The 26892-nt window shown below is 47.0% G+C and overlaps 2 protein-coding genes and 1 pseudogene across 2 annotated transcripts; all 3 read right to left on the bottom strand.

The window, feature by feature from the left end:
• Positions 1 to 3222: 3222 nt before the first annotated feature.
• Positions 3223 to 4838, bottom strand: LOC104672634 (olfactory receptor 13C7-like). The gene has a single exon (XM_010376467.2). The coding sequence runs from the start codon at positions 4836 to 4838 to the stop codon at positions 3855 to 3857; it is 984 nt and encodes a 327-aa protein (XP_010374769.1). The 3' UTR covers positions 3223 to 3854.
• Positions 4839 to 14497: 9659 nt separating this feature from the next.
• On the bottom strand, positions 14498 to 15572 carry LOC104672344 (olfactory receptor 13J1). The gene has a single exon (XM_010376127.1). The coding sequence runs from the start codon at positions 15513 to 15515 to the stop codon at positions 14577 to 14579; it is 939 nt and encodes a 312-aa protein (XP_010374429.1). The 5' UTR covers positions 15516 to 15572; the 3' UTR covers positions 14498 to 14576.
• An 8695-nt stretch (positions 15573 to 24267) lies between these two features.
• LOC104672338 lies at positions 24268 to 24652 on the bottom strand (annotated as a pseudogene).
• Between the last annotated feature and the right edge of the window lie 2240 nt (positions 24653 to 26892).

The following is a 26892-nucleotide window of genomic DNA, read 5'->3' as shown; positions in this document are numbered from 1 at the left end:
TCCCGCCTCAGCCTCCCAAAGTGCCGGGATTACAGTCGTGAGCCATCGCACCCGGCCTAGCCCGAATATTTTATTTATGCCTTAAGCCTTTTCTGTTCCCTTCAGGACCTAGGCTTTTGAACCCCAAAAGCCAGGAAAACATGCCTGTGTTATCTGCTTTCTGCAATCACATCTCTTCCATGGGGTACTGAGCAGAGAATGGTGTGGCCAATTGAGTAGTGAGAAGCAATGGGGGGATATGAGCTATGTGTCTGTTCCTATTTTAGAAAATACTGTTCCTACATCAGAAATACCACATTAAGATGTATAGAGCCACATCACTGGGATGCTTGAACCCAAATAGCTGGGATTCTGGACGGAGTCAGCAGAGTACAGAAAGCTCTGAACTCGGAGATGGAGCTGGGGTGCATCCCACCCAGTGAGGAGGGGTCATAAAGGGCATCCTGGAAGAGGGACATTTGAACTAGGATTAACTGAGTTGCCATGATGCCAAGATAATGGGAGAGTGTTCTTTGTGGTCACCAGTGTCCATATGGCATCCCTCCCCTGAGATTTTCATCATTCCATGTGGTCTTCAGTCAGTAAAGCTCTTAGAACACTTGTATAGTGCCTAGTCTGGTATGTGATGTGGTCCAACATATGTTAGCTTAAGGTCACCAAGTGTTTGGACATGGAGAGGGAACAGCAAGGGGGAATGCAGAGGCAGGAAAGATTGATATTTAATCTGTGCCTGGGCTGGTGCATGTGCGCATGCTTTTGTGTGTGGAGTGGGATGGTGGAGGTAAGCAGCCAATGATGTGGTTGGATAGGTAAGTGGAGGTTGGGTCTTTAGTCTATGGGAAATGAGGAGACGTTGGAAAGATTTAAGCAGGAGAGTAACATGATCAGATTGGGGTTTTGATGGCTGGGGCAGAGGATGGACTTTGGGAGACCTTGGGACAAAGTACAGTGACACAGCTATTGGAACATTTGAGAGAGAAATGGTGAAGCCTTCTTAACGCAATGTCGGTGGAAAGGAGGGAACTCTTTAGGACTTGGTGACTGGATGTGTGGGGCGGTGAGGTATGAGAGAGCCTAGGATGATGGTAATATTCTGATTTGGGGGTGGTGGTGCCATTCCCTGAGATGGTGACACCACTTTGGGTCGGGGGACGATGAGCTTCACTTTGGACAGTTTGAGGTGCATGTGGGATTCCCGGAGGGAAGGGGGCCAGCAATATGACAGTGCTGGACGTAGCCGCCGAACCAGGCCTGTCTCCAGGCTTCCAAAATGGGGATCCTTGGTTGTCTCCTGACCTGTCTCAGTGGGAGAGATCCCAAGATTCAAACAGCCCTTCCTTGCCTTGAATACAGGGCTGTGGCTGGCAGATATTGCTGCACCCTTGCACGTATCTGTACATACGACTGGACAGAGACTTCTGAGCACCTGCAGCTGCCTGGGGCATGTTCAGCAGCACAGGGCTCAATCCCCACGGGTGATGTTCTGAAGGCTTCTGAGTGACAATTCAGTGCCGCAAACCTTCCACAGGGAATGTGCTGTGGGAGCTACAGAGATGAGCCAGACCCGACTGAATCCTGCCCTGAATGAGCTCACACAGTGGTGAAGTGTCATGAATGTGAGTTAGATGGGACAAGTGTGAAGTGGAAGATCTGACAAAGTGCTGTAGGATGTAAAGAGAATGATCTTAAAGTGCAATGGGAAAGGATGCATGAAAGAGATGATGTCTAACCTGGCTTTGAAAACTAGTCCCAGGTATCATCAGAGAACAGCACAATACGTGCAAGGGTGCAAAGACATAGGGGTGCGGCAGTACAGATAATGTAGCGAGCGGACAGCCATGTGAAGGGTGTAGTGGAAAATCAGGCTGAAGAAGCAGGTGGGGGCAGATTCTGGAGGGCCTTGAGGACTCAACTGAAGAATTTGGACTTAATGGTAATGGGAGCTGTCAAAAGTCCTTGATCAGAAAAGTGATGAATCAATCCAGGTTTGACCAAAGTAATAGAACCACTATGAGTGATAAAAACATGAGAACTTTACGGTCATGGGAGCAGTTGGAGAAATCTGTGCAAAACTGTTAACCTCTGCATTTGGTGTTGGGCTTGAAGCTGTTACAGCTCAGCTGGGCCAGCAGTTAGGAAAGAAGGTTGAGTGTGAAGTGAGGGGCAATAAGGGCACACTAGAATCCAGGACAAACTGGAACCTGTGCCTGGCCCTTGTGCCTTCAATCTCAGTGACTGGTGACCTGCAGGAGAAGCTGGCACCTTTGCCATGGAGCTTGCACTTGGTCCAGCACTCAGCACAGTGGAAGGAAGTGTCCTGGTGGGGACTGGACAGGCTGTGCTAACGGGGAGCCAGCAGATTAGCGACATGTGAGTGCCCTCACTGTGTCTGGTGCTTCCTTCCTTCCTTCCTTCCTTCCTTCCTTCCTTCCTTCCTTCCTTCCTTCCTTCCTTCCTTCCCTCCCTCCCTCCCTCCCTCCCTCCTTTCTTTTTTCTTTCTCTTTCTTCTTTCTTTCTTTCTTTCTTTCTTTCTTTCTTTCTTTCTTTCTTTCTTTCTTTCTTTCTTTCTTTCTTTCTTTCTCTCTCTCTCTCTCTCTCTCTTTCTTTCTTTTCTTTCTTTTCTTTCTTTTCTTTCTTTCTTTTTTTTTTTTTTTGAGACAGAGTCTTGCTCTGTCACCCAGGCTGGAGTGCAGTGGCAGCATCTCAGCTCACTGCAGCCTCCACCTCCCAAGTTCAGGCAATCCTGCGTAGTAGCTGGGACTATAGGTGCACCACCACACCCGGCTAATTTTTTGTATTTTTAGTAGAGGCAGGGTTTCTTTTTTTTTTTTTTTTTTTTTTTTTGAGACGGAGTCTCGCTCTGTTGCCCAGGCTGGAGTGCAGTGGCCGCTTCTCAGCTCACTGCAAGCTCCGCCTCCCGGGTTTATGCCATTCTCCTGCCTCAGCCTCCGAGTAGCTGGGACTACAGGCGCCCGCCACCTCGCCCGGCTAGTTTTTTGTATTTTTTGGTAGAGATGGGGTTTCACCGTGTTAGCCAGGATGGTCTCGATCTCCTGACCTCGTGATCCGCCCGTCTCGGCCTCTCAAAGTGCTGGGATTACAGGCTTGAGCCACCGCGCCTGGCCGAGGCAGGGTTTCATCATGTTGCTCAGGCTGGTCTCGAACTCCTGGCCTCAGGTGATCCGCCCACCTCGGTCTCCCAAAGTGCTGGGATTACAGGCATGAGCCACCACACCTGGCCCACTTTTGCCTTCCAAATCTCATGCAAACTTCTCTGTGGCCAACACTAACCCAGACCCTCTAACCTAGTTTGGTTGACTCAGTATAAAGCTACCACAAGTGAGCTAACCAGAGCTTTCTTGGGACGATTAACCTGGCAGCAACCCATGAAGGACAGATGGTCAGGATAAAGAAAACCAAACCTCCAATAGCTCTTGGGTTGACACTGTCAGCTGGTGTGGTAGTCATTAGGCCATTCACAAATCTCTCTGTCCCTCTCTTTTGCCATCCAGACACATGATAGCGTGCTTCTCCCCCTTCACAATAGGTGTGGTCCTGTGCCTTCCTGTAGCCATTGTGTTGGCCACTGAAATGTAGGTGGAGGCAACACAGCCACTTCTGAATAGAAGCTTTAAGAGTCAGTGCAGGCTTTGTTACTTTCCCTTTTCCTTTTGTCATGGTGACCAGCGGTGTTGCCAATGGTAGCTGCTTTGTCATCCTGAGTCCCAGAGGGGTGAAGACCATGATGCGGAGCAGAAGCCCCACCAGCCTCTGGTGGACCTGCAGCGGGAGCAAGAAACAAACCTTAATGGCTTTAAGCCTCTGAAGGTTTGAGTTCATGACCACAGCACAACCTAGCCTATGCCAGCTGACAGGGGCAGAGGGCAGCAGTAGCAGTGGGATGCTTTCCTGGAGAGCAGACCTCCTCTCAGCAGAGCTAGGACAGCAGCTTTCACCTCTGCGTTCCTCAGGCTGTAGATGATGGGGTTCAGTGAGGGTGTCACAACCCCATAGAACAATGCGACAATCTTATCCATGTTGGGGTCCTTGGCCTTGGGTTTGAAGTACATGAAGGAGATTGTCCCATGAAAAACCACCACCATTGTGAGGTGGGCTGAGCAGGTGGAGAAGGCTTTGTGCCGGCCTGCGGCAGAGGGTACCCTAAGGATGATGGCCAGGATGAAAAGGTAAGACAGGCAGATGAGCAAGAGGGGGGCCAGTGTCAGGACACCTGTGGCCACCATTAATGCCAGCGCATTGAGGGAGATGTCCCCACAGGCCAGTTTTAGCACTGCCAAGATCTCACAGAAGAAGTGGTTGATGACGTGGCCACAGAAGGGGAGGCGCCAGACAAGGATGGACTGTAGCAGTGAGTTGGCAAAGCCTGTCCCCCAGCTCAGCACTGCCATCCGCATGCAGGTCTCCCCACTCATGAGCTCTGGGTACCTAAGCGGCTGGCAGATAGCCACATAACGGTCGTATGCCATCACAGCTAGCAGCAGGCACTCCGTTGATCCCAGCGCCAGGTTAAGGTACAGCTGCAGGGCACAGCCAGGGAAGGAGATGGTCCTCTGGGCTTCCAGGAAGTTGACTAGCATGAGAGGCACAAAGGACGAGGTGCCGCAGATGTCCATGAGGGAGAGGTTGCTGAGAAAGAAGTACATGGGGTTGTGCAGGTGAGGGTGCTGCACATTCAGCCCTATGGGGAAGGCATTCCCCAGCACATTCATGGAGTAGACACCCAGGCAGAACATAAACAGGAGCACCTCCAGGTTACAGTGCTTGTGTAGCCCCAGCAGGACGTTTTCTGTCACAGCTGTCTGGTTTGCCTCCTTCATCTCATTCTGTCTCCTTTTCCATCTGAACCACCCAGCTTTTTGGAAAAAGCTCCAAGTGGCCTGGGAGCCCAGTGACCTGATGTCTGAGCTGCAGCAGATCAGCCTCCCTCTCTGTAATTTAGTTTCACCATCTGTATAATGAGGGAGTTGGACTTCAGATCTGCAAGCTGGCCTTCTCAGTGCTGCAGTTCTGCGGACATCACTAAGGGAAGGATGGGGCACATTCTAGTTCCCTAGGTTCCTCTCTGCTCTCCCCAGGATGGGGTCAGAGGAGACAACAGAGAAGGATTCATGTTTAAAATGATCCTTTGGAATCCAAAGTGTTTTTGGCCATTAACAGGAGCAACTTTTCTACATTACGGCTTCATATGACCAAATTATGGCCATAGAATTTCAGATTTATCCATCCACTAAATATTAAGTACCTATTCTATGCTAGGTATCAGGTGCTGGGGCTATAGCAGTAAGGAAAATAAGTGGACAAAAGGATTCCACACCTGTCACAGGCGCTGCTCCACTCCCTGAGTCAAGTGAGATGAGCTGTGGAAGGCAGGTGGGTAATGGATGATGCTCACCTAGTGTTCCTTTGGGCCATGAAGATCAAATATTTCAGCCCCACAGGATGTGTAAGCTTGATTTCTGGTCATCTCTCCTTAAGGACCATTCATTAATTTTTTTAAAAGGACACATAAGAACATACATGTCTTGATAGAGTTACTGGTCACAGGATTGAACTCTGGTCATGAAAGCCAGGTGACTTACTTTCTGGCTTCCATATTGCTTTGTAGGAGAAATGATACGATGATGTCACACGAGGAGGGAAGCCAGACACGAATCTGGTGGAGGTGTGGTCAGTCGTGACCAACTTTGCAAAGGGAGCAGTGGGCGAGGCTGTGGTCTCTCCCAGGTGACCTCCATCGCCATGCAGAGCTGCTCTCACTTCTCAGGAAAGGCCAGCATCAGGTATTCATAGGAGGAAGCCCAGGTGTCCCCAGAGAACAGTAGTCTTGTTAGGACTGGAAAACCGTCTTATGGCCAGGTGGTCCCTGGTCTAAAGGAAAAATAGGAGCTGAGTGTGAACTTTCATCACTCAGAAGATATAATCCACCTCTCCCCTCCCGCCCTTCGCTCCTGGATTGGTTGTGAGGACAGTGCTTTGTGACAGCGATGGAGCCCTGTCTGTCCTTCTGGGCCAGATTTCCTTTTTCTCTTATTCCTCCTGTTTCGTTTTATCCACCATTTGTCGAGTTGCAGGGCTCACCCTTTCCTGAAGAAACCATCTCTTTTCCCAGCTCCCCACCTTTGTCCTAGATGGAGGCATGTCTTTCCTCCCATCCCCAGCGTGGGGGTGTTCCGCCCATTCTCCAGAGCCCAGTGCTGCACCGTCTCTTTTCCTCCCTCTCCTTCCCCTTGCTGTTACCTGCTCCCATCTTGTGCTCCCACCGCCCTTCGCCATCCCTCCGTGTCATTGTGTGCTGTGTGGTGCACCTGTCTTCCCTACTACACCTTAAAGTCAGGAGTCTGCCTCCTTTCTACCAGCACCTCACGCAGCAAGTGCTGCGAACTGCAGGCACCTGGCAGATAGCGAATGCATGACGCCAAAACCCAGCTATGCCTCCTGGCTGTAGCTCAGACCAGCTGTGTGATACTGACCAAGACACTTGACCTCTCTGAGACTCAGCTTCCTCCTTGAAGACTGGGATGCTGTGTAGCTCAGAGGAAACATACACCTGAAGGTGCTGCCCTGGGGGGTGCAATGACCTGTCACTGAGGCTGGATGGAGGACGGCATCCATCATCAGCTACAGGTGCCTGCTCCATCTGTACTAGCCACCTCCTGGACAAAGGCTCCAGTGTCCTCCATGACACCAGCTTTCTCCAGAGCCTGTGCAGGGTTTCTTTCCTCTACCCTGAATCAGGGTGATTCTTTTTTTTTTTTTTTTTTTTGAGACAAAGTCTGGCTCTGTCACCCAGGCTAGAGTACAGTGGCGCAGTCTCAGCTCACTGCAAGCTCCGCCTCCCGGGTTCGCACCAGTCTCCTGCCTCAGCCTCTCGAGTGAGTAGCTGGGACTACAGGCGCCTGCCACCACGCCTGGCTAATTTTTTGTATTTTTAGTAGAAATGGGTTTCACCGTGTTTGCCAGGATGGCCTAGATCTCCTGACCTTGTGATCCACCCGCCTTGGCCTCCCAAAGCGCTGGAATTACAGGCGTGAGCCACTGCGCCCGGCCAATCAGGGTGATTCTTAAAGGACAGTTTCAGGAACATACAGGGGCACTTGGGTAATCTTGGTCAGTAACTGACCTTTAACTATGATCCACGTGAACATCTATAGTTAGGGTTTTTCTTGGCGAGGCTTGGCAAAAAGTAAAGAATTCCCCAAGTGTGAAGCCTCATTCATTCACTCATTCAACAAATAGTTATTGAGCACCTATTATGTGTTAGGCCCTGGGCCAGGTGCTGGGAATACAGCAAAGGCAGACCTGGCTCCTGCCCTCATGGAATTTGTAGTCATTCATTTACTCGGTGACTTTGAACACCTCCCCTCCTCTCTCCGGGCTTTAGATCTCTGAGATTCTCTCTGCGTCTGGGATGTAAAGACAAAGTAAAGCCTGAAATCTGGAAAGCAGAACTGTAAGATCTTTGTTTTTGATGGGTGTGTTGTTACAGAAAGAACTATGTTCATCTCAAATTCTGACAATGGACACAGATGTGGGGGTTTCAAGCAGGTGAAGGGTGGGAAACCACCTGACTGCATTTTTCTTCATCACTTACACCTCTAACAGTAAGACCAAGTGGGCATGGTGGAGGCATTTGAGGGCTTTTGTGTGTAGGCTCTGGCCCGTCCTCCTGCCTTGCCTCCACCGCATCCCTCACGCACAACTGCTGCAGCCTCACCAGACCACTCCCTGTCTTTTGGACAAAGCCTGCGTGCTCCAATCCCGTCCCTCTTCTTGGGCAGTTTCTTCAGGCTGGAGTGCCTTTCTTTTCTACTCATCCTTCAAGGCTCAGTTCACGCACCACTGTCTCGTGCAGCCTTCTCTCAGATGGCTTCATACAAACTGACCACCCAGACAACAGGATGGTCACATAGCTATTAGCAGAGGTTACATTCATTTTGCCTTCATTATAGTTCCTTTTTCTTGTATATCTCTCTCTGCCTAGACTATGAGCTATTGCAGTGAAAGGGCTGTGTCTTTCATCACTGTCACCCTCCAGTGACCTGCAGCCAGGAGGTGTCAGTGATTGCCATTTGAGTTGAACCGTTTATTGACATCCCGTGTTGTCCTGCCAAAAATCCCGATCCTAGGAATGGTGGTTTGCACCTGTGCACCCAGCTACTCAGAAGGCTGAGGTGGGAGGAGCACTTGAGCGCAGGAATTCGAGGTTACAGTGAACTATGATAATGCCACTACTCTCCAGCCTGGGCAACAGAGTGAGTCCCTTTCTCTAAAAACGCAAACAAAGAATGCTGAACCCAAGGTCTCGCCTCAAAATCCATTCCCCCTTCCCCCTTCCCCCTCCAAAACATATACCGCAACAGAATGATGCAGCTATTGTGATTGCTAGGAGAAGGGCTTTGGGGGGTGCCAGTCTCCTATTTGCAGAAACACCTGCTCTTTCTGAATAGCTACGTCAGTAACATGGTGGATTTTCCTCAACTTAAGAGTCTGATCGTAACACATTCATGGAAACTAGAACCAGCACATGAAACCATTGGCTTATGGCCCTAAGGAAATAACTCTGTGTCCAGAAAATGCCATGTTACCAGGTTACCAACAGCTTTGCCTGTAGCATGGGCACAGGCTGGGACATCAGAGAGGAGCTGGTTCCCTTGGTGGGTGGGTTGGGATGGGCAAAATTATGTCACAGTAATGTACAACCTTGTCATTTTAGTGGCTAGCATGACAAAGTTTTATTTCTCATGCTACATGTCTACTGTGGCTTTCCAGGTGGCTCAGAGTTCTCAGAGCCGCTGGCAGATGGAGGCTCCACCCTGTGGGACGTCACCAGTGGTTATGGCTGGGGAAGGACACACTGGAGCCTCTCGTACCAGTTCACTGCTCTGAGCCACAAGAGACATTTGTCATATCTGCCCACAGCCCACTGGCCCTGTGACATCCTACCACCTGCCCAGAAGGAAGAGAACCAGAATTACTGCTGAGCAGCCCCTCTGCGTGTGGGTGCAACGGCGTCTTACGACTCTCAGAAAGCTACTCTAGCGGCCATCTACCAGTGTCATGCAGTGTCATGCTCGGTCATGGCCTGGAAGATCAGAGTCACAGAGTGATAGGACCTGGGGTGTCTCTGAAAATAACTGCCTGGTTTCACTCCCCAGTTTTACATCTCTTGAGAGGCAGAGTGATGCCTAGAATGAGCCCTGGACTGGGAGGGTGGGTCCCAGGTTTGAATCGGGGACTTTGTTCCTCCTCTGCTGTATGACTTTGGTCAGATTTCTCCTTCTGAGAAGTGGAGCCAATTACGTGATCTCTGGTACGCTGTAATCTCTGAAACATTTCCTCATATGTTTCCAGCAACTTCCAACCTAAGGTCTGATAGACCCAGGGTTACTCTGCAAGCTAACTGTCATATCAGTCTCATTGTCTGGTAAATCTAATTTTAACCACTTAATACTTATTTTAGGCTTCACAAATTATTTTAAAAGAAAAGGGGCATAATAAGAGGAAGGCTTCAGTTACAATTTCCCCGAAGAGCCTGGATCCGGGATTCCTGCTTCACTGCTTCCTGGCTGTGTCGCAGAGAAGATGAGGATGGCCCTGGAGTCAGACAGGACCAGGGTCTAAGCCCCAGCTCTTCCACTTGATAACAATGTTCTCAGCCTCAGCTTCCTTACCTGTACCATGGAGATGGCAGCATCTCCTTGTGGGCTTGTTTTAAGGATCCAGTGAGAGGAAGCATGCAAAGCTCTTAGAACAGAGCCTGGCACTGCTAAATAGTCAGTGAGCGGTAGATGATATTATTACCATCCTGTCCCTGTCCCCCAGCAAATATTTTGGCTTTTAAATGTTTTAAATGATTTCATGAGAATAAGCAATGGGTCAGATGAATTCTCCTTACCTCACACCTACTGGCCATGGCCTAAATGTCTGTAGGGAGCTGGAGCCAGGTGAGGGGAGCTGAGGTTTGGAAAGTGCCGAGTTCATTACCAGCAAGTGCACGGTGCTGGGATGGACTAGGTTCCCCCCACCTCGCCCCACCACTGCCTCCCAAGACCTGCCCCATGTTCCCCTGCCATGTAGACAATCTGCTTGCTCCCTGCTCTCAGGGAACTCACGGTCCCTGTCCAATTTAAAGTTCAAACTCTGCAACTACACAAAGGTGCAGGCTTGGCAGCTGTGGGACCTGGGCTTCAGAGACTCCAGGTTCCTCGGCCTGCCCCAGGAGGGCCCTGCTGAGGTGAAGTGGGCATAGGAGAGAGAGTGAACAGAGAATCTGAAGACTGGGTCATGTTGCAGTTCTGCCCCTTGGATGCCATAGGCTCCAGGCCCATGAACCCGGCTTCACTAGGCCTGGGTGTCTGGGTTGTGGAATGGGGTGTCTCCTTCCAGGATTGCCGTATGGACCTGGATTCATCAAAGCTTAAAGTAAATTGCTTTGTAAGGTAGGAGACACCAAGTACAGGCGAGGGACTTTGTTAGGTCAGGGATTTAATCAGGCATCTGAGTTTTTACAGATTTCTTTATTCCTGTTCCCTTCCCTCCCCTTCCTGTCCTTTCACAATAAAGAATAACAACTTGACACAGCTTAGAGACTAAAAGTCATCCTTCAGTAAAGCAGCAGAAGTTGCAAAGTTTCCTATGATGCTATCATTTGTCTTCTGGATTTTTTATCAAGAACATAGGTTGAAGTAAAAAATGGAAAGGTTGTTACTGTTTATTTTCTATCTGCTCATAGTATATTGTCCCCTTGCTGCCCCCATGGATACCCTGAACTCAGCAGGTCGAAGACAAACTCACCATCTCCCCACTTCCTCCATCTACTGTGCTCATCCTCCCCACTCAGTGTCTCAGTCCACCCCAAATAAATCAGAAACCTGTGACCAACCTACGGTCCTCACTCTTCCTCCTCCACCTCTATAATCCCAAATATCTCTCCGAAATATTATTTTACACATATATACAGTTGACCCTTGAATAACATCGATTTGAACAACGCGAACTCACTTATACTTCTATTTTTCAAATAATATATTGGGGATTTTTTTTGAGATTTGCTACAGTTTGAAAAAACTTTCGGATGAACCGCCACCCCTGAGACAGCAAGACTAGCCCCTCCTCTTCCTCCTCCTCCTCCACCTACTCAACGTGATGTTGACAATGATAAAGACTTTTATGATGATTCACTTTCATTTAGTAGATAGGAAATCTATTTATCTTCCTTATGATTTTCTTAGTAACATTCTCTTTTCTCTAGCTGTATTGTAAGAATACAGCATATAAAACATATAACATACAAATTATGTGTTAATCGACTTTTTATGTTGTTGATAAGGCTTCCAGTCAACGGTAAGCTATTAGTAGTTAGGATTTGGGGGAGTCAAAAGTTATACATGGATTTTTTTTACTGTAAGGAGAGTTGGCTCCCCTCACTCCCGTGTTGTTCAGGGGTTAACTATAATCCCAAATATTGTATCTCTAACTCCCAAATGTTATTTTGCATCTGTATCTATCTCCCCAATATTTCTTGGGGCCACCCTCTCCTTTACTGCCCAGCTGGCTCAGGCCTCACTGAGGGCCTGGGTGACTGCAGCAGCTTCCTACAGCAGTGTCCTCCCATCCCTGCCCTCAGGAGGAAGCCTTTCTCATCTGTCCTGTACTATGGGCAAGGTGGTCTTCCATATACCATTATTTTTTAAGTTCAAAGTCATGGTCATCATAGAAATATTGAACAATATTACAAATAATAGTTTAAAAAAACAGTATTTATCTGTAACCCTGTCACCCAAAGGAAACAACTGTTAGTTAATATTTAGTCATCATTTTCCAGTATTTCCTAGATACCCACTTATTCATAGATCTGTAAGAAAAATATTTAAAAAGTTAAAATTGAGATCATACTAAAATACAGTGTTATGTGTTCTTTTTTGTTTTCTATTAGTTACATTATGAGCATTGCCCATTATCATATACCCTTCAAAAAATAAGATTCCTGGCCAGGCATGGTGGTTCACGCCTGTAATCCAAGCATTTTGGGAGACTGAACTGGGAGGATCGGTTGAGCCTAGGAGTTCAAGACCAGCCTGGGCAACATAGTGAGACCTTGTCTCTATTAAAAATAAATTAGCTAGGCGTGGTGGCGCATGCATGTAGTTCCAGCTCCTCAGATGGCTGAGGAGGGAGAATTGCTTGGGCTCAGGTAGTTGAGGCTGCAGTGAGCCAAGATTGTACCACTGCATTCCAGCCTGGATAACAAGTGAGACCCTGTCTTGAAAAAAAAAAAAAAAAAAAAAATTCTTGATGGCTGCATCACATACTACCACTGGACTCCACCAGGATTTGTTTAAATATTCTTCTATGGTGGAACATTAAGATTATTACAGTTTTTTTTTGTTACTACAAATAATGCTGTTATTAATATCCTTATGTCCAAATCTTTGTGCCCTTTATTATTTACTTAGACTAGATTCCTAGAAGTAGAGATGTTGGGTCAAGGGATCTGGAAGTTTTGAGGGCCCTTGATTCATATTTCCAACTTACTTTCTAGGAAGTTCATATTAAATTATCCCTATTTCCACCAGCAGTGTATGATACTGCCTACCTCACTGCACGGCACCTAACAGTGGACATTGTGTTAAACAAGAGAGGGAATGGTATCTAATTAGTGGTCTTGCTAAAAATCAATCTGATTGTAAACCCCTAGAGCCCACAGAATAAAACCCAAACTCCTGTCATGTATCCAAGGCCCAGCAGAATGGCATGGCCACTGGCATGGCTGCTGACAACCTTCTCTCACGCGTGGTCAGACAGGCTTGGGTGTCGCTCACTCCTCCAGCTGTGCTTCTCTGTGCCTCTGTTCTGGCCAGCAGAGGAAGCAGGGAGAAAGCCCTGGGAGGGGAATTCAGGCCTCATGCAGGAGCTGTGCTTACCTGTAGCCAGGGGCAGGAAAGGTGGACTGCTGCTCACAGGGCAACCCCACTGCTCCCGTCGTGCAGATGGTACATACAGGCGAGGGCAGGGCAGGGAATGGAAATACTCTGTGAATCTGGGTCAATGTCCACTGCCTGTCCACTGAGTCATCAGAAAGGAAAGCTGGAAGAGGCTGAGCACCAGGCAGGGACAGCTATGGCAGGGTCCCAGGGCATGAGGTGAGGATGGGTAGAACAAGCCCCCTCAAGTCAGGTGAGGCCTGGATCCCAGGAAAGGGGGCACTGGAAGCTGCTGCTGCTGCTGCTGCTGGGCGAGGTGAGGTGGGAGGAATGGTGAGGCTCCAGGCTCTGGCTGGATGATTGGTGTCCCAGGGCCTGACAGTTCTGGGAATCTTGGACTTTGGGCCTTGTTTTGGTTAATAGTGTCAATTTGATTGGATTGTGGGATAAAAGTATGAATCCTGGGTGTGTTCTGTGTGGGTGTTGCCAAAAGAGATTCACATGTCAGTCAGTGGGCTGGGGAAGGCAGATCCACCCTAATCTGGTGGGCACTATCTAATCAGTTTCCAGTGAAGAGAAAGCAGGCAGCAAAACGTGAAAAGGAGAGACAGGCCTAGCCTCCCAGTCTACATCTTTCTCCCGTGCTGGATGTTTCCTTCCCTTGAACATTGGACTCCAACTTCTTCAGTTTGGGGACTTGGACTGGCTTTCCTTGCTCCTCAGCTTACAGACAGCCTATTGTGGAACCTTGTGATCATGTAAGTTAATACTTAATAAACTCCTCTTTTTATATATATATATCTTCTATTAGTTTTGTCCCTCTAAGAGAACCCTGACTAATACAGGCCTCATCGCTGCCTCTACTGTCACCTACCAGGGAGGCTAGGCCATTCCCGTCATCTGTGGACTCCGTCTCAGCTCTGCTCAGATTTGGGAAGAACTCCAGGCTCTGCCATTGTCACCCCTACACTGACATGTTTATATCTCTAAGACACTTGTGCAGGGTCTAGGGCTGGGCAGGGCTGGGCCCTGGGAGAGGGAAGAATCTGACACTCCTTGCTTTTGGACACTCCTTGCTTCGTGGGGAGGACCCGAGGAGAGTACAGAGCTGGGCAGTGCAGGGCATGTGGGGGTCACATCTGGCTGGTATGTGAGGCTGTGAGAAGGGAGATAGGGTGGGAGGGGAGGAAGGCTGGGGAGTCAGTCAGGCAGGACCAGCTTGTGAGGGCCTCAAATGCCCCACTGAAGAGCTTCCACTTTGTCCTGAGAACAGTGGGGAGCCACCTAAGGATTTCAGTGAGAAGAGTGATGCGATTACATGTGCATTTCAAAAAGATGCCCCATGAAGGAGAGATTGTAGGGAGGAACAGGACTGAAGTCTTGGGACCAGCCAGGAGGCTGGTGTGAAGGCCAGGGTGATGCTGAGAGCTGACCTATGGCAGTGGCAGGGGCAGGAGCAGAGGGTGATTTGGGGGCTGTTCTGTGGCAGGATCAGCGGGACTTGGTGCTGCCTTGCTGGGATGAAGATACCAGACCTGTAGCCCTAGCCCTGCCACGTCCTCACTGGCATTGGCATATGATGGCCTCAGCTACTAACCTGAAACCTGCATCTGTACAGAGCCCCACCCTCCCTCACTTGGAGGCCCAGCTCCTGCCCCACGCCTTCCTGGCGGCCTCCTTCACCTCCTTGTTCCTCAGGGTGTAGATGATGGGGTTCAACATGGGTGTGACCATGGCGTAGAGGACTGTGAAGACCTCATCAGAGATGTGGGCTTCCTTGCTCTTGGGCTTCATGTACATGAAGATGATGGTGCTGTAGAAAAGCAGTACCACAGCCAGGTGTGCTGAGCAGGTGGAGAAGGCTTTGCAGCGCCCGGCAGCTGAGGGCACCCTCAGGATGGTGGCCAGGATAAGCAAGTAGGACAGGCAAATGAATGCCAGGGGCACAGGCAGCAGCAGGATGGAGCCCGCCAGCAGGAAGACTTCGCTGACCAATGTGTTACCGCACGCCAGCTTCAGCACCGCCAGGATCTCGCAGGTGAAGTGACTGACCACGTGGTGGCCACAGAAGGGCAGCCTCATGGCAATGACTGTCTCAGTCACTGACTTGAGGAGGCAGAGGACCCAGGCAGCTCCCGCCAGCAGCACACAGAGTCGGTGGCTCATGAGCAGGCGGTATCTGAGTGGCTGGCAGATGGCCAGGTAGCGGTCGTAGGCCATGATAGCCAGCAGCAGGCACTCCGTGGAGCCCATGGACAGGCTCAGACGCATCTGGATGGCACAGCCAGTAAAGGAGATGGTCTTCCGGGATGACAGGAGGTGGACCAGCATCAGGGGCACAAAGGTGGACGTGTAGCAGATGTCCAGGGTGGATAGGTTGCCCAGGAAGAAGTACATGGGCGTGTGCAGGTGGACATCTAGCACGCTCACTGCCACAATGGCTGTGTTCCCCAGCAGGGTCACCAGGTACATGGCGGAGCACAGAGGGAAGAGCAGGTGCTCCAGGGCTGGGTAGCCAGAAAATCCTTTCAGAAAGAATGCGGACACCCCTGTTCTATTGAGCGGCTGCATGCTGCAGAGTTCTGAAGGGATGATCCACAGTTGGGATGAAAGGAGAGAGGGTACAGGGCGCGGGGAAGCTCACAGAGCCCCTTCTGGGATGAGATGGACTGTCAGGATCGTTTCCAGCACTACCACACTTGCTCTCTGTGACGTCGGGCAATCCCTTTACCCTCTCTAGGCCTCAGTTTCTCCATGTGAAAAGTGAGGATTGATTTAGATCAGCATTCCCTGAATGTTAATCAGAACATTAGTAAGCAATCTGAAAAACCAATTTGAGACAACATTTGATTAACAAAAAGTAAAGCTCTTTACTGCAGGACTTCTCAGAGTCTTTAATATGCTAATGTGATCTATGACTCCCACAAAGCAATGTAGAACATGTGTACCCCAAACTTATTTGATCATGGATCCCCTTTTACAGAACACCCATTAACCTACTGCAGATAAGTGTTCTATGAACATAGGCTGGGAAACAGTGGGCTAGATCAACAGTTCTCAAATTTTAACATGCACCAGAATCACCTGGAAAGTTTGTTAAAACAGATTGTTGGGCCCCAAACCCAGTTTCTGACTCGGTGGGTCTGAGTGATGCTTCTGCTGCTGGTGCAGGTACCACACTTTGAGGAACTATTGGGCTAGATGGTCTCTGAGCAGGTGGAGATTCTCCTGGCTTTAAGGAAGCCTCTGAGCCATCGTATTTGCTATTCCCACTGTCCGGAATGTCCTCGGCCTGCAGTGGTCTGACCTGTCTCTTCAGGCCTACTGTAGTGTCCATGAACAAAGCATACACCGTGCTGTGTGTCAGAGGGGCTGCTGACCTTGAAGGCTGTTGGTGGGCATGTTTCCCTGCCCCCCGCCCAGGGCCTGTTTCATTAGCTACCCTGTGTGGATTGGACCTTCATAATCTGCCTTCCTGTGGGTATCCCAGCTAAAATCTGATGGAGCTCTTGGCCCAGCTCCAAACCCCTCTGTTCTGTGGGCCAGAGCCAGGGTTGCTTTGACTTCATGAACTCCTAGGGTATTAGCATGGAACATGCCCAGAGGCCAACTTGTTGGATCTCCCATTGTATAGATGGGGATGCTGAGGTCACACAACAGGTCTCTGGAGAGGTGAAGCTAGAATCCAGCCCTCCCAACATACACCATGCTCAGAGTGGGTGTATGCTTCTATTAGGTTTCAAACAATGCTTGTTCTTTTACGGTTCTAGATGGGTATCTGTGCCCCAGGTGCTGCCACAATCCTCTCACCAGCAAAAGAGCATGAGTCACCTCTCTTTAGTGTTCCAGGGTATCTGGCATGGTGTCATTAATCCCATGGGACATGATGCCAAAGCCTGGGCAGAGCACAGTTTCTCTCAGTGCCTCCCTTACAGGAGACCATTTCTGTCTTTTATTCCTCCCTCACTTACTCACCCCAGAACCCGGAAGTGACTGAGGACCTACTACATGCCAGGTGGTGCCAGATGTGAGGGACCACCGAGGACAGGAATGCTCCCAGGCTGCTGAGTGCAAACCCTTCCTAGGCAGAGAGGACCCCCAACTCTCCCATACCCAGCCTCCCCCTCTCCCACTCTTCCATACCCAGCCTCCCCCTCCCCCACTCTTCCATACCCAGCTTCTCCCTCCCCCAACTCTTCCATACCCAGCCTCACTCTCTCCCCACTGTCTCATACCCAGCCTCACCCTTCCCTGACTCTCCCATACCCAGCCTCACCCTCCCTCTACACTCCCATACCCAGCCTCACCCTCCCCCTACACTCCCATACCCAGCCTCACCCTCCCCCCACTCTCCCATACCCAGCCCCAACCTCCCCCCACCTCCCATACCCAGCCTCACCCTCCCCCAACTCTCCCATACCCAGCCTCACCCTTCCCTGACTCTCCTATACCCAGCCCCAACTTCCCCCCACCTCCCATACGCAGCCTCCCCCTCCCCCAACTCTCCCATACCCAGCCTCCCCCTCTCCCCACCCTCCATACCCAGTCTCACCCTCCCCACACCTCCCATACACAGCCTCACCCTTCCCCCACCTCCCATACACAGCCTCACCCTCCCCCAACTCTTCCATACCCAGCCTCATCCTGCTTCTGTTTGCTTCCCTCTAGTGACAGGAAGCTCATTACTCCTGTACATATTTTTCTTCCTTTCTTTCTGCTGTCGGGCTACTTGAAGGGTCACAAGTGGAGTCTCTCTAGGTCTCACTGGGCCTTCGCCACTCATGAGGTTTCCGGGTGGGTGGCCCCTATGGCTACTCGTTCTTCTCCCAGAGTGTAAGTGTAGGGTTCAGAGCTTAACCCCACACACGGAGGCCCTCCCTCAGGGAGTCCGGGGTGCCTTGCAGCAAGATCTCTGATCCAGTCCTAGGGCCTGAGAGAAAAAGTCTTCAGACTCACCATGGGCCCAGGTACATGTGAGCCACAAGTTTCCTTCAAGACTTTGGAGTTCCCAGCAGGGAAACTCTGAGATTGGATTCCTGGAGAGGGACCCCCATTTAACAGGGCACAAACAGAAACAAGCACTGTGCCAGGGCTGGGGTGCGACACAGAGATGGCATCATGAGCCCCCAGTGGCTAGCTCAGGCACCACCTCCTCTTTGCGTGGTTCCAGGTACTACAGTTTATTCCCAAAAGTCACAAGGAAGCATCTGCAGCTTTGGCTACCTATTGGAATATACATACAGGCCACCACATGTGCACTCACCTACAGGAGAATGCACAAATACTTGTGTGACATACAGGTGCACAAATGTGTGCCTGTGAGTATAAGCCACACATAGGCTCGTGTGTGTACCTGTGTTGTCATTCACATGAGCATACACACATTAGGTACCGCTCACTGTCTCTTACACATATGTGTGCACACACATGCCCAGCTCCAGTAGTGCATCCCCTTGAACCCGGGGCCAGGGTGCTTCAGAGGGCTGGGCAGATGCCTTAGACCCTGGGAGGAGGCGTGTGGAAACCACGGCCAGGAGGGGCAGCAGGGGCATCTCTAGGAAGGAGCAGCTCTGAGGGAAGGGAGCAAACTCTGCCTACAATGACCCAGAAGGACACCGCAGCCCAGGAGCAGGGGCAAGCCGCAAAAGACCTGGGACCCCCGCTCTTCCTTCTGCCCTTCAGCTGGGGGATGGGGCCTGCGGGAGGAGGAGGAACGTGACCGATGCTGTGGACTCTGGTTCCCAAAGCAGGGCCAGAAAGCTTTGTCTGCAGAGCCCATGATGTTCTTTCTGCCCCCACCTCCCTCCTGGCAGAATGCTACGGAAAAACCAGTTCAAATGGCACCTCCACAAGGAGCCTTCCCGTATCCTCCCCAAGGCTGTGCTGAGCCTTCTCTCCTTTTCACTCCATGGCCCTGTGTTTGGACCTCTTGGATAATGCCCACCTTTCTCTCTCACTTCTTATCTGCTTCCTATCCCAGCCAGCCTGCAGGGATGTCACCCTTCCTCTCCTCTCCCAGGTTCTGAAGGCCAAGCTGAGACTGCCAGCCTGGCCATGGCTGACTTCCTCCTGTCTTGCTGTGATGTTCTGTGGCTAAGACAAACAGGGAGTGAGCCGCTGGATGCCAAACACAGGCTGGTTCCTGCCTAGGTGACACCTTGGCAGAGCTGGGAAGGGTCTCACAGATCAGCTGGACTGCCCCCCTGTTATACATGGGGAAACTGAGGCCCAGTGAGGCGAAGAAGCTTGCCCAGTGTTGCACAGTCGATCAGAGGGGGAAGCCAAGGCCCCTGTTCTTCTCAGGCTCTTGACTCCCTCCTCTGCCTTCACATCCCCATTTCTCACTCACCTTCAGGCTCTCTGGATCCATTTCCTTGGCTCACTGGAGGATGTTTCAGAGGGTTTGAGACCAGGGACCTTTTCTCTCTGGAGCCAGGGGGACACAGTTCAAAGAAGGAAGCCCAAGCCTCCTAAACATAGAGAATCCAGGTGGACGGGACATGGAGTTTCACACCAGCCCAGCTTTCCAAACTCTGAAAACATGCCTGAACTTTCATAGAATTAAGCAAAGGGTTTGCAACTCGATAGAATTAAATGAAACTTTTGGAATTTGGCAGAATTACACAAACTGCTTAGAATTCAGTGGGTTTCTTGGCAATGTGCAGGTTTGGTAAAATTAGGAAACGGAGAGGCCAGTAGTTTACTGTGGGCAGCCAGGGACCCCCTGACCTGGTAGCACCCAGCTCCATCTCAGCCGACAGCCTCCGGGGGAGCAGGCAGGCCATATGGAGGTGGCACCTTTCAAAGCACTCTGTGCACCAAGGGACTGCGCGATCCCTGAGGAAATTTAGAGGGAAGAGAGGAAATGTGCCCAGCTTAGAAACTTTGGGGTGCCTCAGGGATAATGTCCCAAAGACCCAATTACAAAGAATCTATTTAGAAATCTTAATTGGTATGGAAAAGTTGGAGAAAGTGGCTAAGGGACAGGAACCATCCTCTTAGGCCAGGCCCCAGCCAGTGCTGACCCAGGAATGTTTACAGAATGAATATGTGAATGGATGATGAGCAATTAAATGAACACATAAGCAATTTTCAATGAATAAATACATGTAAAAATAAATGAATGAGTGAGTGAACAAATGATAGGCAGACTTGCTTTCCAGGTGAGGAGCTAGAGGTCTTGGCTCAACTCTCACAGGGATCTTACAAAAGTGCAAAATCTAGGAAAATGAATAGGGGAGTGAACTGAACTGGATGAAGAAGCGCAGCAGAATTACAGACTATCAGAGCAGGAAAGTGCTTAAAGGCCATCTTAACCCATGCTCACTGTCCAGGCGGGAGAACTGCCCTAGAGGGGTGAAGGGGCTAGCTCAGTGCCACTTAATGAGTCAGGAGCATAGCCCTGGGTTAACTCTGACACGGACTTGTCCACCCTTGAATCCTATCTCCCTCAGTCAATGCAAAGCCTGTCTGCCCAGGCAGCCAGTGACTGGGTTCCTCCAGTTGGTCCCTCTTCCCTGTGCTCAGAGCATCCATCTTGATGGTTCCTCCATGAGGTTCTCGACAGTTTTCAGAGTCCATGTCTCTGCAGGCTTAACGGTCTCTTTATTTACTTATTTATTTATATTTATTATCATTATTATTTTTGAGACAGAGTCTTGCTCTGTTGCCCAGGCTGGAGTGCAGTGGCACATTCTCAGCACACTGCAACCTCCGCCTCCCAGGTTCAAGCGATTCTCCTGCCTCAGCCTCCCAAGTAGCTGGGACCAGAGGCATGCGGGCATGTGCCACCACACCTGGCTAACTTTTGTATTTTTAGTGGAGACAGAGTTTCATCTGTTGGCCAGGCTGGTCTCGAACTCCTGACCTCAACTTATCTTCCCGCCTTGGCCTCCCAAAGTGTTGGGATTACAGGCGCCAGCCACTGCGCCCAGCCAAGGGACTCTTTAAAAATTAGGGTCATGGCCGGGTGCGGTGGCTCAAGCCTGTAATCCCAGCACTTTGGGAGGCCGAGGCGGGCGGATCACAAGGTCAGGAGATCGAGACCATCCTGGCTAACACGGTGAAACCCCGTCTCTACTAAAAAATACAAAAAAACTAGCCGGGCGAGGTGGCGGGCGCCTGTAGTCCCAGCTACTCGGGAGGCTGAGGCAGGAGAATGGCGTGAACCCGGGAGGCGGAGCTTGCAGTGAGCTGAGATCTGGCCAGTGCACTCCAGCTTGGGTGACAGAGCGAGACTCCGTCTCAAAAAAAAAAAAAAAAAAAAAAAAATTAGGGTCATTTTATTTTGGAACTAGATATTGTTGTTAGAGTTTTATTTCACTATTTTAAAATTAAAAGGAAGTTTATTAGAATTTTATTTATTTACACAAAATAAATTTACACTTTTACTTTTCCAAAAGTAACTATTGTTATTAGTTTTGTGTATATCTATCCAGATACTTTTCTGATCATTTGCATATGTATATCTATACATAGAAATAGGTCTTGTGATTATATATGTATATCTATATATATAAATAATCTTGTGACTTTTTAGTATGCTTTTTTGTTGCAGGGTTATTGAAGGATGATTGATTTATAACTACATTTAAATCATATAATTTGATTAGTTTTAATGTATACAGTCATGAAACCATGACCACAATCAAGATAATGAACTTATCTAATATACCTACAATTTTTCTCATGCTCCTTGGTAATCCATTCCTTTCTTCCCCAACCAGGCAGCCACTGATTTGCTCTCTGTAACTGCAGATTACTTTCCTTTTCTAGCATTTTACATAAAGGGAATTATGCAGAATGTACTCTTTTTAAAATCTGGCTTCTTTCACTCAGCGTGATTATTTTGAGAGTCATCCATGTTGTGCGAATCAATGGTTAGTTCTTTTTAAAAATAGCATCTTTATTGAGCTATAATTCAAACACCATGCAGCCGCTCATTTAAATTCCGCTGTTTAAAATGTACAATTCAAATACAAAACTGTTGCATTGTACACTTGAAATGGGCGAGTTTAAAGTGTACCATGGGTGAATTTAAAATGTACAATGCAATAGTTTTGAGTATCACCACAGTTGATTTTAGAACATGTTTATCGCTTTCAAAAGAAAGCCCATACTGTTTAGCAGTCATTCCTCTTTTCCCCTCAACCTCCACCAGTCTTAGGAAATCTACTTTTTGTCTCTACTGAGCTGCCTATTCTGGACATTTTATATAAATGAAATTATAAAATATGTTTCCCTTTGTGACTGGTTTCTCTTACTTAGCTTAATGTTTTCAAGGTTCATCTATATTGTAGCATGTATCAGGACTTAATTTCTTTTTATTGCTAAGTAATATTTAATTGTATGGATATACCACATTTTATCTGCCCATTCATCAGTTGATAGACATTGGGTTGATTCCGCTTTTTGACTATTATGAATAGTGCTGCTATGAACATTTGTGTACAAGTTTTTGTGTGGATGTATATTTTCGTTTTTCTTGGATATTTTCTTAGGAGTGGAATTTCTGGGTCGTATAGAAACTCTATGTGTAGATTTTTGGGGAACTGTCATTTTCCAAAATGGAAAGTATCATTTTACTTTCCCATTTTACATTTCCCCAGTACATGAGGGTTCCAATTTCTCCACATCCTCACCAACAATTGTTATTATCTGCTTTTGCAATTATAGCCATCTTGGCCGGATGTGGTGGCTCACACCTGTAATCCCAGCACTTTGGGAGGCTGAGGTGGGCAGATCACTTGAGACCAGGAGTTCGAGACCAGCCTGGGCAACATTGTGAACCCTCGTCTCTACAAAAAATACAAAAATTAGCCGGGCGTGGCACGTGCCTGTAGTCCCCACTACTTGGGAGACTGAGGCAGAAGAATAGCTTGAGTCCAGAAGGTTGAGGGCTACAGTGAGCCATGTTCATACCACCCTACTCCAGCCTGGGTGACAGAGTGAGACCCTGTCTCAAAAATAAAAATTTATATATGTATAGCCATCATAGTAAGAGTGAAGTGGTATCTAATTGTGATTTTGATTTGCATTTCTCTAATGGCTAATGACGTTGAACATATTTTCAAGTGCTCATTGGCTATTTGTATATCTTCTTTGGAGCAATGTATAGTCAGCTCTTTAGCCTATTTTTATTTTAATTTTCAATTTTAATTTTTTTTCTTTGAGATGGGGTATTGCTCTGATACCCAGGGTAGGGTGCAGTAGTGTGATCTGGGCTCACTGCAACCTCTGCCTTTTGGGCTCAAGTGATCCTTCCACCTCAGCCTCCTGAGTAGCTGGGATCACAAGCACACACCATCATACTCAGGTAATTTTTTTGTATTTTGGGTAGAGATGGGGTTTCACCATGTTGGTGAGGCTGGTCTTGAACTTCTGATCTCAAATGATCCAACTGCCTTGGCCTCCCAAAATGCTAGGATTACTGGTGTGAGCCACTGCATCTGGCCTAATTATATACTTAAATTTTACTTTACAAACGTAAGATCACAGTCAAAGAGGTTAACTATAATTTCAAATTTTATCAGCCACTTGTTCTATTTTATCACATTCGAAAATATTCACTCTTACTATTTACTTTAAACAGTGATCTATAAATTTGTTTAGACAATAATAATTAAGGACCTTTTCTTCTTCAGGATGATAAAAAAATTTATGATGTATTGAAGATACTACTAAAGAAACGTTACTTTTGGATTATGGCCTCTACATTGAAGATCTGTAGGATTTTTAAAAATTAATTTTCAAATCTTTCCATGACCTCTCTGTTCTAAGAAATATCATCTTTGTAATAATTTGTGTGATTACTTTACAAATCAAAAATTGATTCACAAGACTGTATTACCATAATCACTAATTTTAAGTCTTTTAAATATTTTCTTTCTTTTTTTTTTTTTTCTTTTTTTCTTTTTTGAGACGGAGTCTCGCTCTGTCGCCCAGGCTGGAGTGCAGTGGCCGGATCTCAGCTCACTGCAAGCTCCGCCTCCCGGGTTTACGCCATTCTCTCGCCTCAGCCTCCTGAGTAGCTGGGACTGCAGGCGCCCGCCACCTCGCCCGGCTAATTTTTTGTATTTTTTTTAGTAGAGACGGGATTTCACCATGTTAGCCAGGATGGTTTCGATCTCCTGACCTCGTGATCCGCCCGTCTTGGCCTCCCAAAGTGCTGGGATTACAGGCTTGAGCCACCGCGCCCGGCCCTCTTAAATATTTTCTATATTTCTTTTCTTGATCATAAAATGTCAATAATATGGATATGCTCTTAATATAACAAAATATTTAATTATCTCAGTTTCCCATCAACCCACCAGCCATTTATTAATTACATTGGCCATTTTCATTGATTGGCAGGAGGCTCCTCCACGAACATCTCCCATGGTTTCCACTGCATCATTTATCTTGCCAGACTTAGTTCATTTTCAGCCTGAAGAATCACCTCTTTTATTTGAACACCTTGAAGTTGGTCTTCTGATTGTTTAACAGCTGGTTCTGCTTTAACCATAGCCAGCTTCTCATTTGCAATCTGTTCTGTATACTTTCTATATGCTGCTTTTTTAGGGGTTCGCTTAAGAACATCAAGGATCTTTGTGTACAATATTCTTAGCCTCTTACATTTTAGCAGACTGATTTTAGTTGCTTGTCTTGTGTGGACTCTTGCATACAGCCAATCCCACAAGGTCAGTGGTCTTCTTCAGCACACCTGCCATGACCATGCCGACAAGCCAATTGGATCTTCTTTAATTTCTTTCAACAATATTTTGTAATTTTTAGAGTATACATTTTCTCCGAGAATATAATTATATATATAATGTTTTATATAATTTCTTTAAAAAATAGGAGAAGAAATAAGAAATATGCACTTAAAACTGCCTTTTATAATTATGTAACTACCTTTATCAGTGCTGTTTGTTCTATCACATGGATTTGAATTTCCATCTGTATTTGCTTGCTTTCAGCCTAGAGGATTTCTTTTAGTATTTCTTGTGAAGTGGGTCTGCTAGCGATGAATTCTCTTTGTTTTTGTTTATGTAGGTATGTCTTTATTTTGCCATGGTTTTTGAAAGATAGTTTTTCTGTTTTTAATATTTTTGGTTGGCAGGCTTTTCTTTCAGTACTTTGAATATGTCAGCCTGCTGTCTTTTGGCTTCCACTCTTTCTGATAGGAAATCAGCTGCTAATCTTATTATCATTCCCTTGTATGTGATGAGTTATTTGTCTCTTACTGCTGTCAATGTTTTCTCTTTGTCTTTCAAGCACTTTTACTATTATATGTCTGGGGTGGGTTCCTTTGAGTTTATAGAGTTTCTTGAATGTGTAATATTTTTCAACAAATTTGGGAAGTTTTCAGTCATTATATCTTCTAATACTTTTTCTGTTCATTTCTTTCTCTTCTCTCCTGGTAATCCTATCTCACTCATATGTTAGTACACTTAAGGGTGTTTCACATTTCCCTAAGGCTATGTTCATTTTTCTTTATCCCTTTTTCTTTCTGTTCTTCAGATTATATAATCTCTATCAATCTATCTTCAAGTTTGATGATTCTTTGGCCAATTCAAATCTCCTGTTGAACACCTCTAAGTGAATTTTTCATTTTGGTTATTGTACATTTAATTTTGGAATTTCCATTCAAAATAGTTTCTATCTCTTTATTACTATTCTCTATTTGATGAGAAATTGTCACCATAGCTTCCTTTACTCTGCCACCCCTCACCAGAGGTAGAATTGCTGGATCATATAGTAATTTTATTTTTAACTTTTTTGAGAAACTACCATACTGTTTTCCATTTTATATTTCCACCAACAGTGCACAAGGGTTCCAATTTCTCCATAGTCTCACCAACACTTGTTATTTTGTGTTTTTTTTTTTTTTTTTTTTTTTTTTTTTAAATAGCAGCCATTCTAACAGGTGAGATGGACTATCTTATCTCATTGTAGTTTTGATTGCATTGCCTTAATGATTTAGTAATAAACATTTGTTCATGTGCCTATTATCCATTTGTATAGATTTTTGGAGAAATGTCTATTTAAGTTATTTGCCCTTTTATTAATAGCACTGGTTTTTTTTGTTTGTTTGTTTATTTTGGGTTTTGGGAGTTCTCTCTATATTATGGATGTGAGTCCCTCATCAGATATATAATTTATAAATATTTTCTCCCATTCTGTGAGTTGCCTTCTTACTCTGTTGACATAGTCTTGTGATGCACAACATTTTAATATTTTCATGAAGTCTAATTTGTTGATTGTTTTCTCTTTTTTTGCCTCTGCCTTTGGAGTCATATCCAATAAATTACTGCCAAATTCAATTTCATGAGGTTTTTGCCCTGTGATTTCTTCTAAAAGTTTGATAGTTTTTGGTAGGTCTTTGGTCCATTTAAAAATTTTTTTTTTTGTATTTGGCACTACAAAAGAATCTCTTTTGCATGTGGATATCTAATTTTCCCAGCATGATTTATTGAAAAAAACTGTCCCTTCCTAAATAAATAGTCTAACTTCTCTTGACAAAAATCACTTGATATGAGGGTTTACTTCTGGGCTTTTCATTCTATTCCATTGGTCTATGTGTCTGTCTTTATGCCAGTACCACGCTGTTTTGATTACTGTAGCTTTGTAGTAAGTTTTGAAATCAGGAAGTGTGAGTCCTTCAGCTTTGTTATTTTTCAAAGTTGTTTTGACTACTCAAGGTCCCTTGAGATTCCATATGAATCTTAGGATGGATATTTCTATTTCTGCAAAAACATCATTGGGATTTTGATAGGGGTTGCACTAAATATGTAGATCCTTTAGTTCTTTAAGCATGAATTCCTTTAATTCTTTGAACATAGTTATAGTGGATGCTTGAAATCTTCATTGGCTAAATATGACTTGATGCCTTTTGCTGGCAGTTTCTCTTGCCTGTGTTCCCCCTTCATGTGTGCATACTTTCTTGTTCCTTTGCATGACTCATAAT

This window comes from Rhinopithecus roxellana, chromosome 16, assembly GCF_007565055.1.
Source record: "Rhinopithecus roxellana isolate Shanxi Qingling chromosome 16, ASM756505v1, whole genome shotgun sequence".
NCBI lineage: Eukaryota > Metazoa > Chordata > Mammalia > Primates > Cercopithecidae > Rhinopithecus > Rhinopithecus roxellana.
Note: the sequence above shows the minus strand (reverse complement) of the source record. Positions and strands in the feature narration are given on the sequence as shown.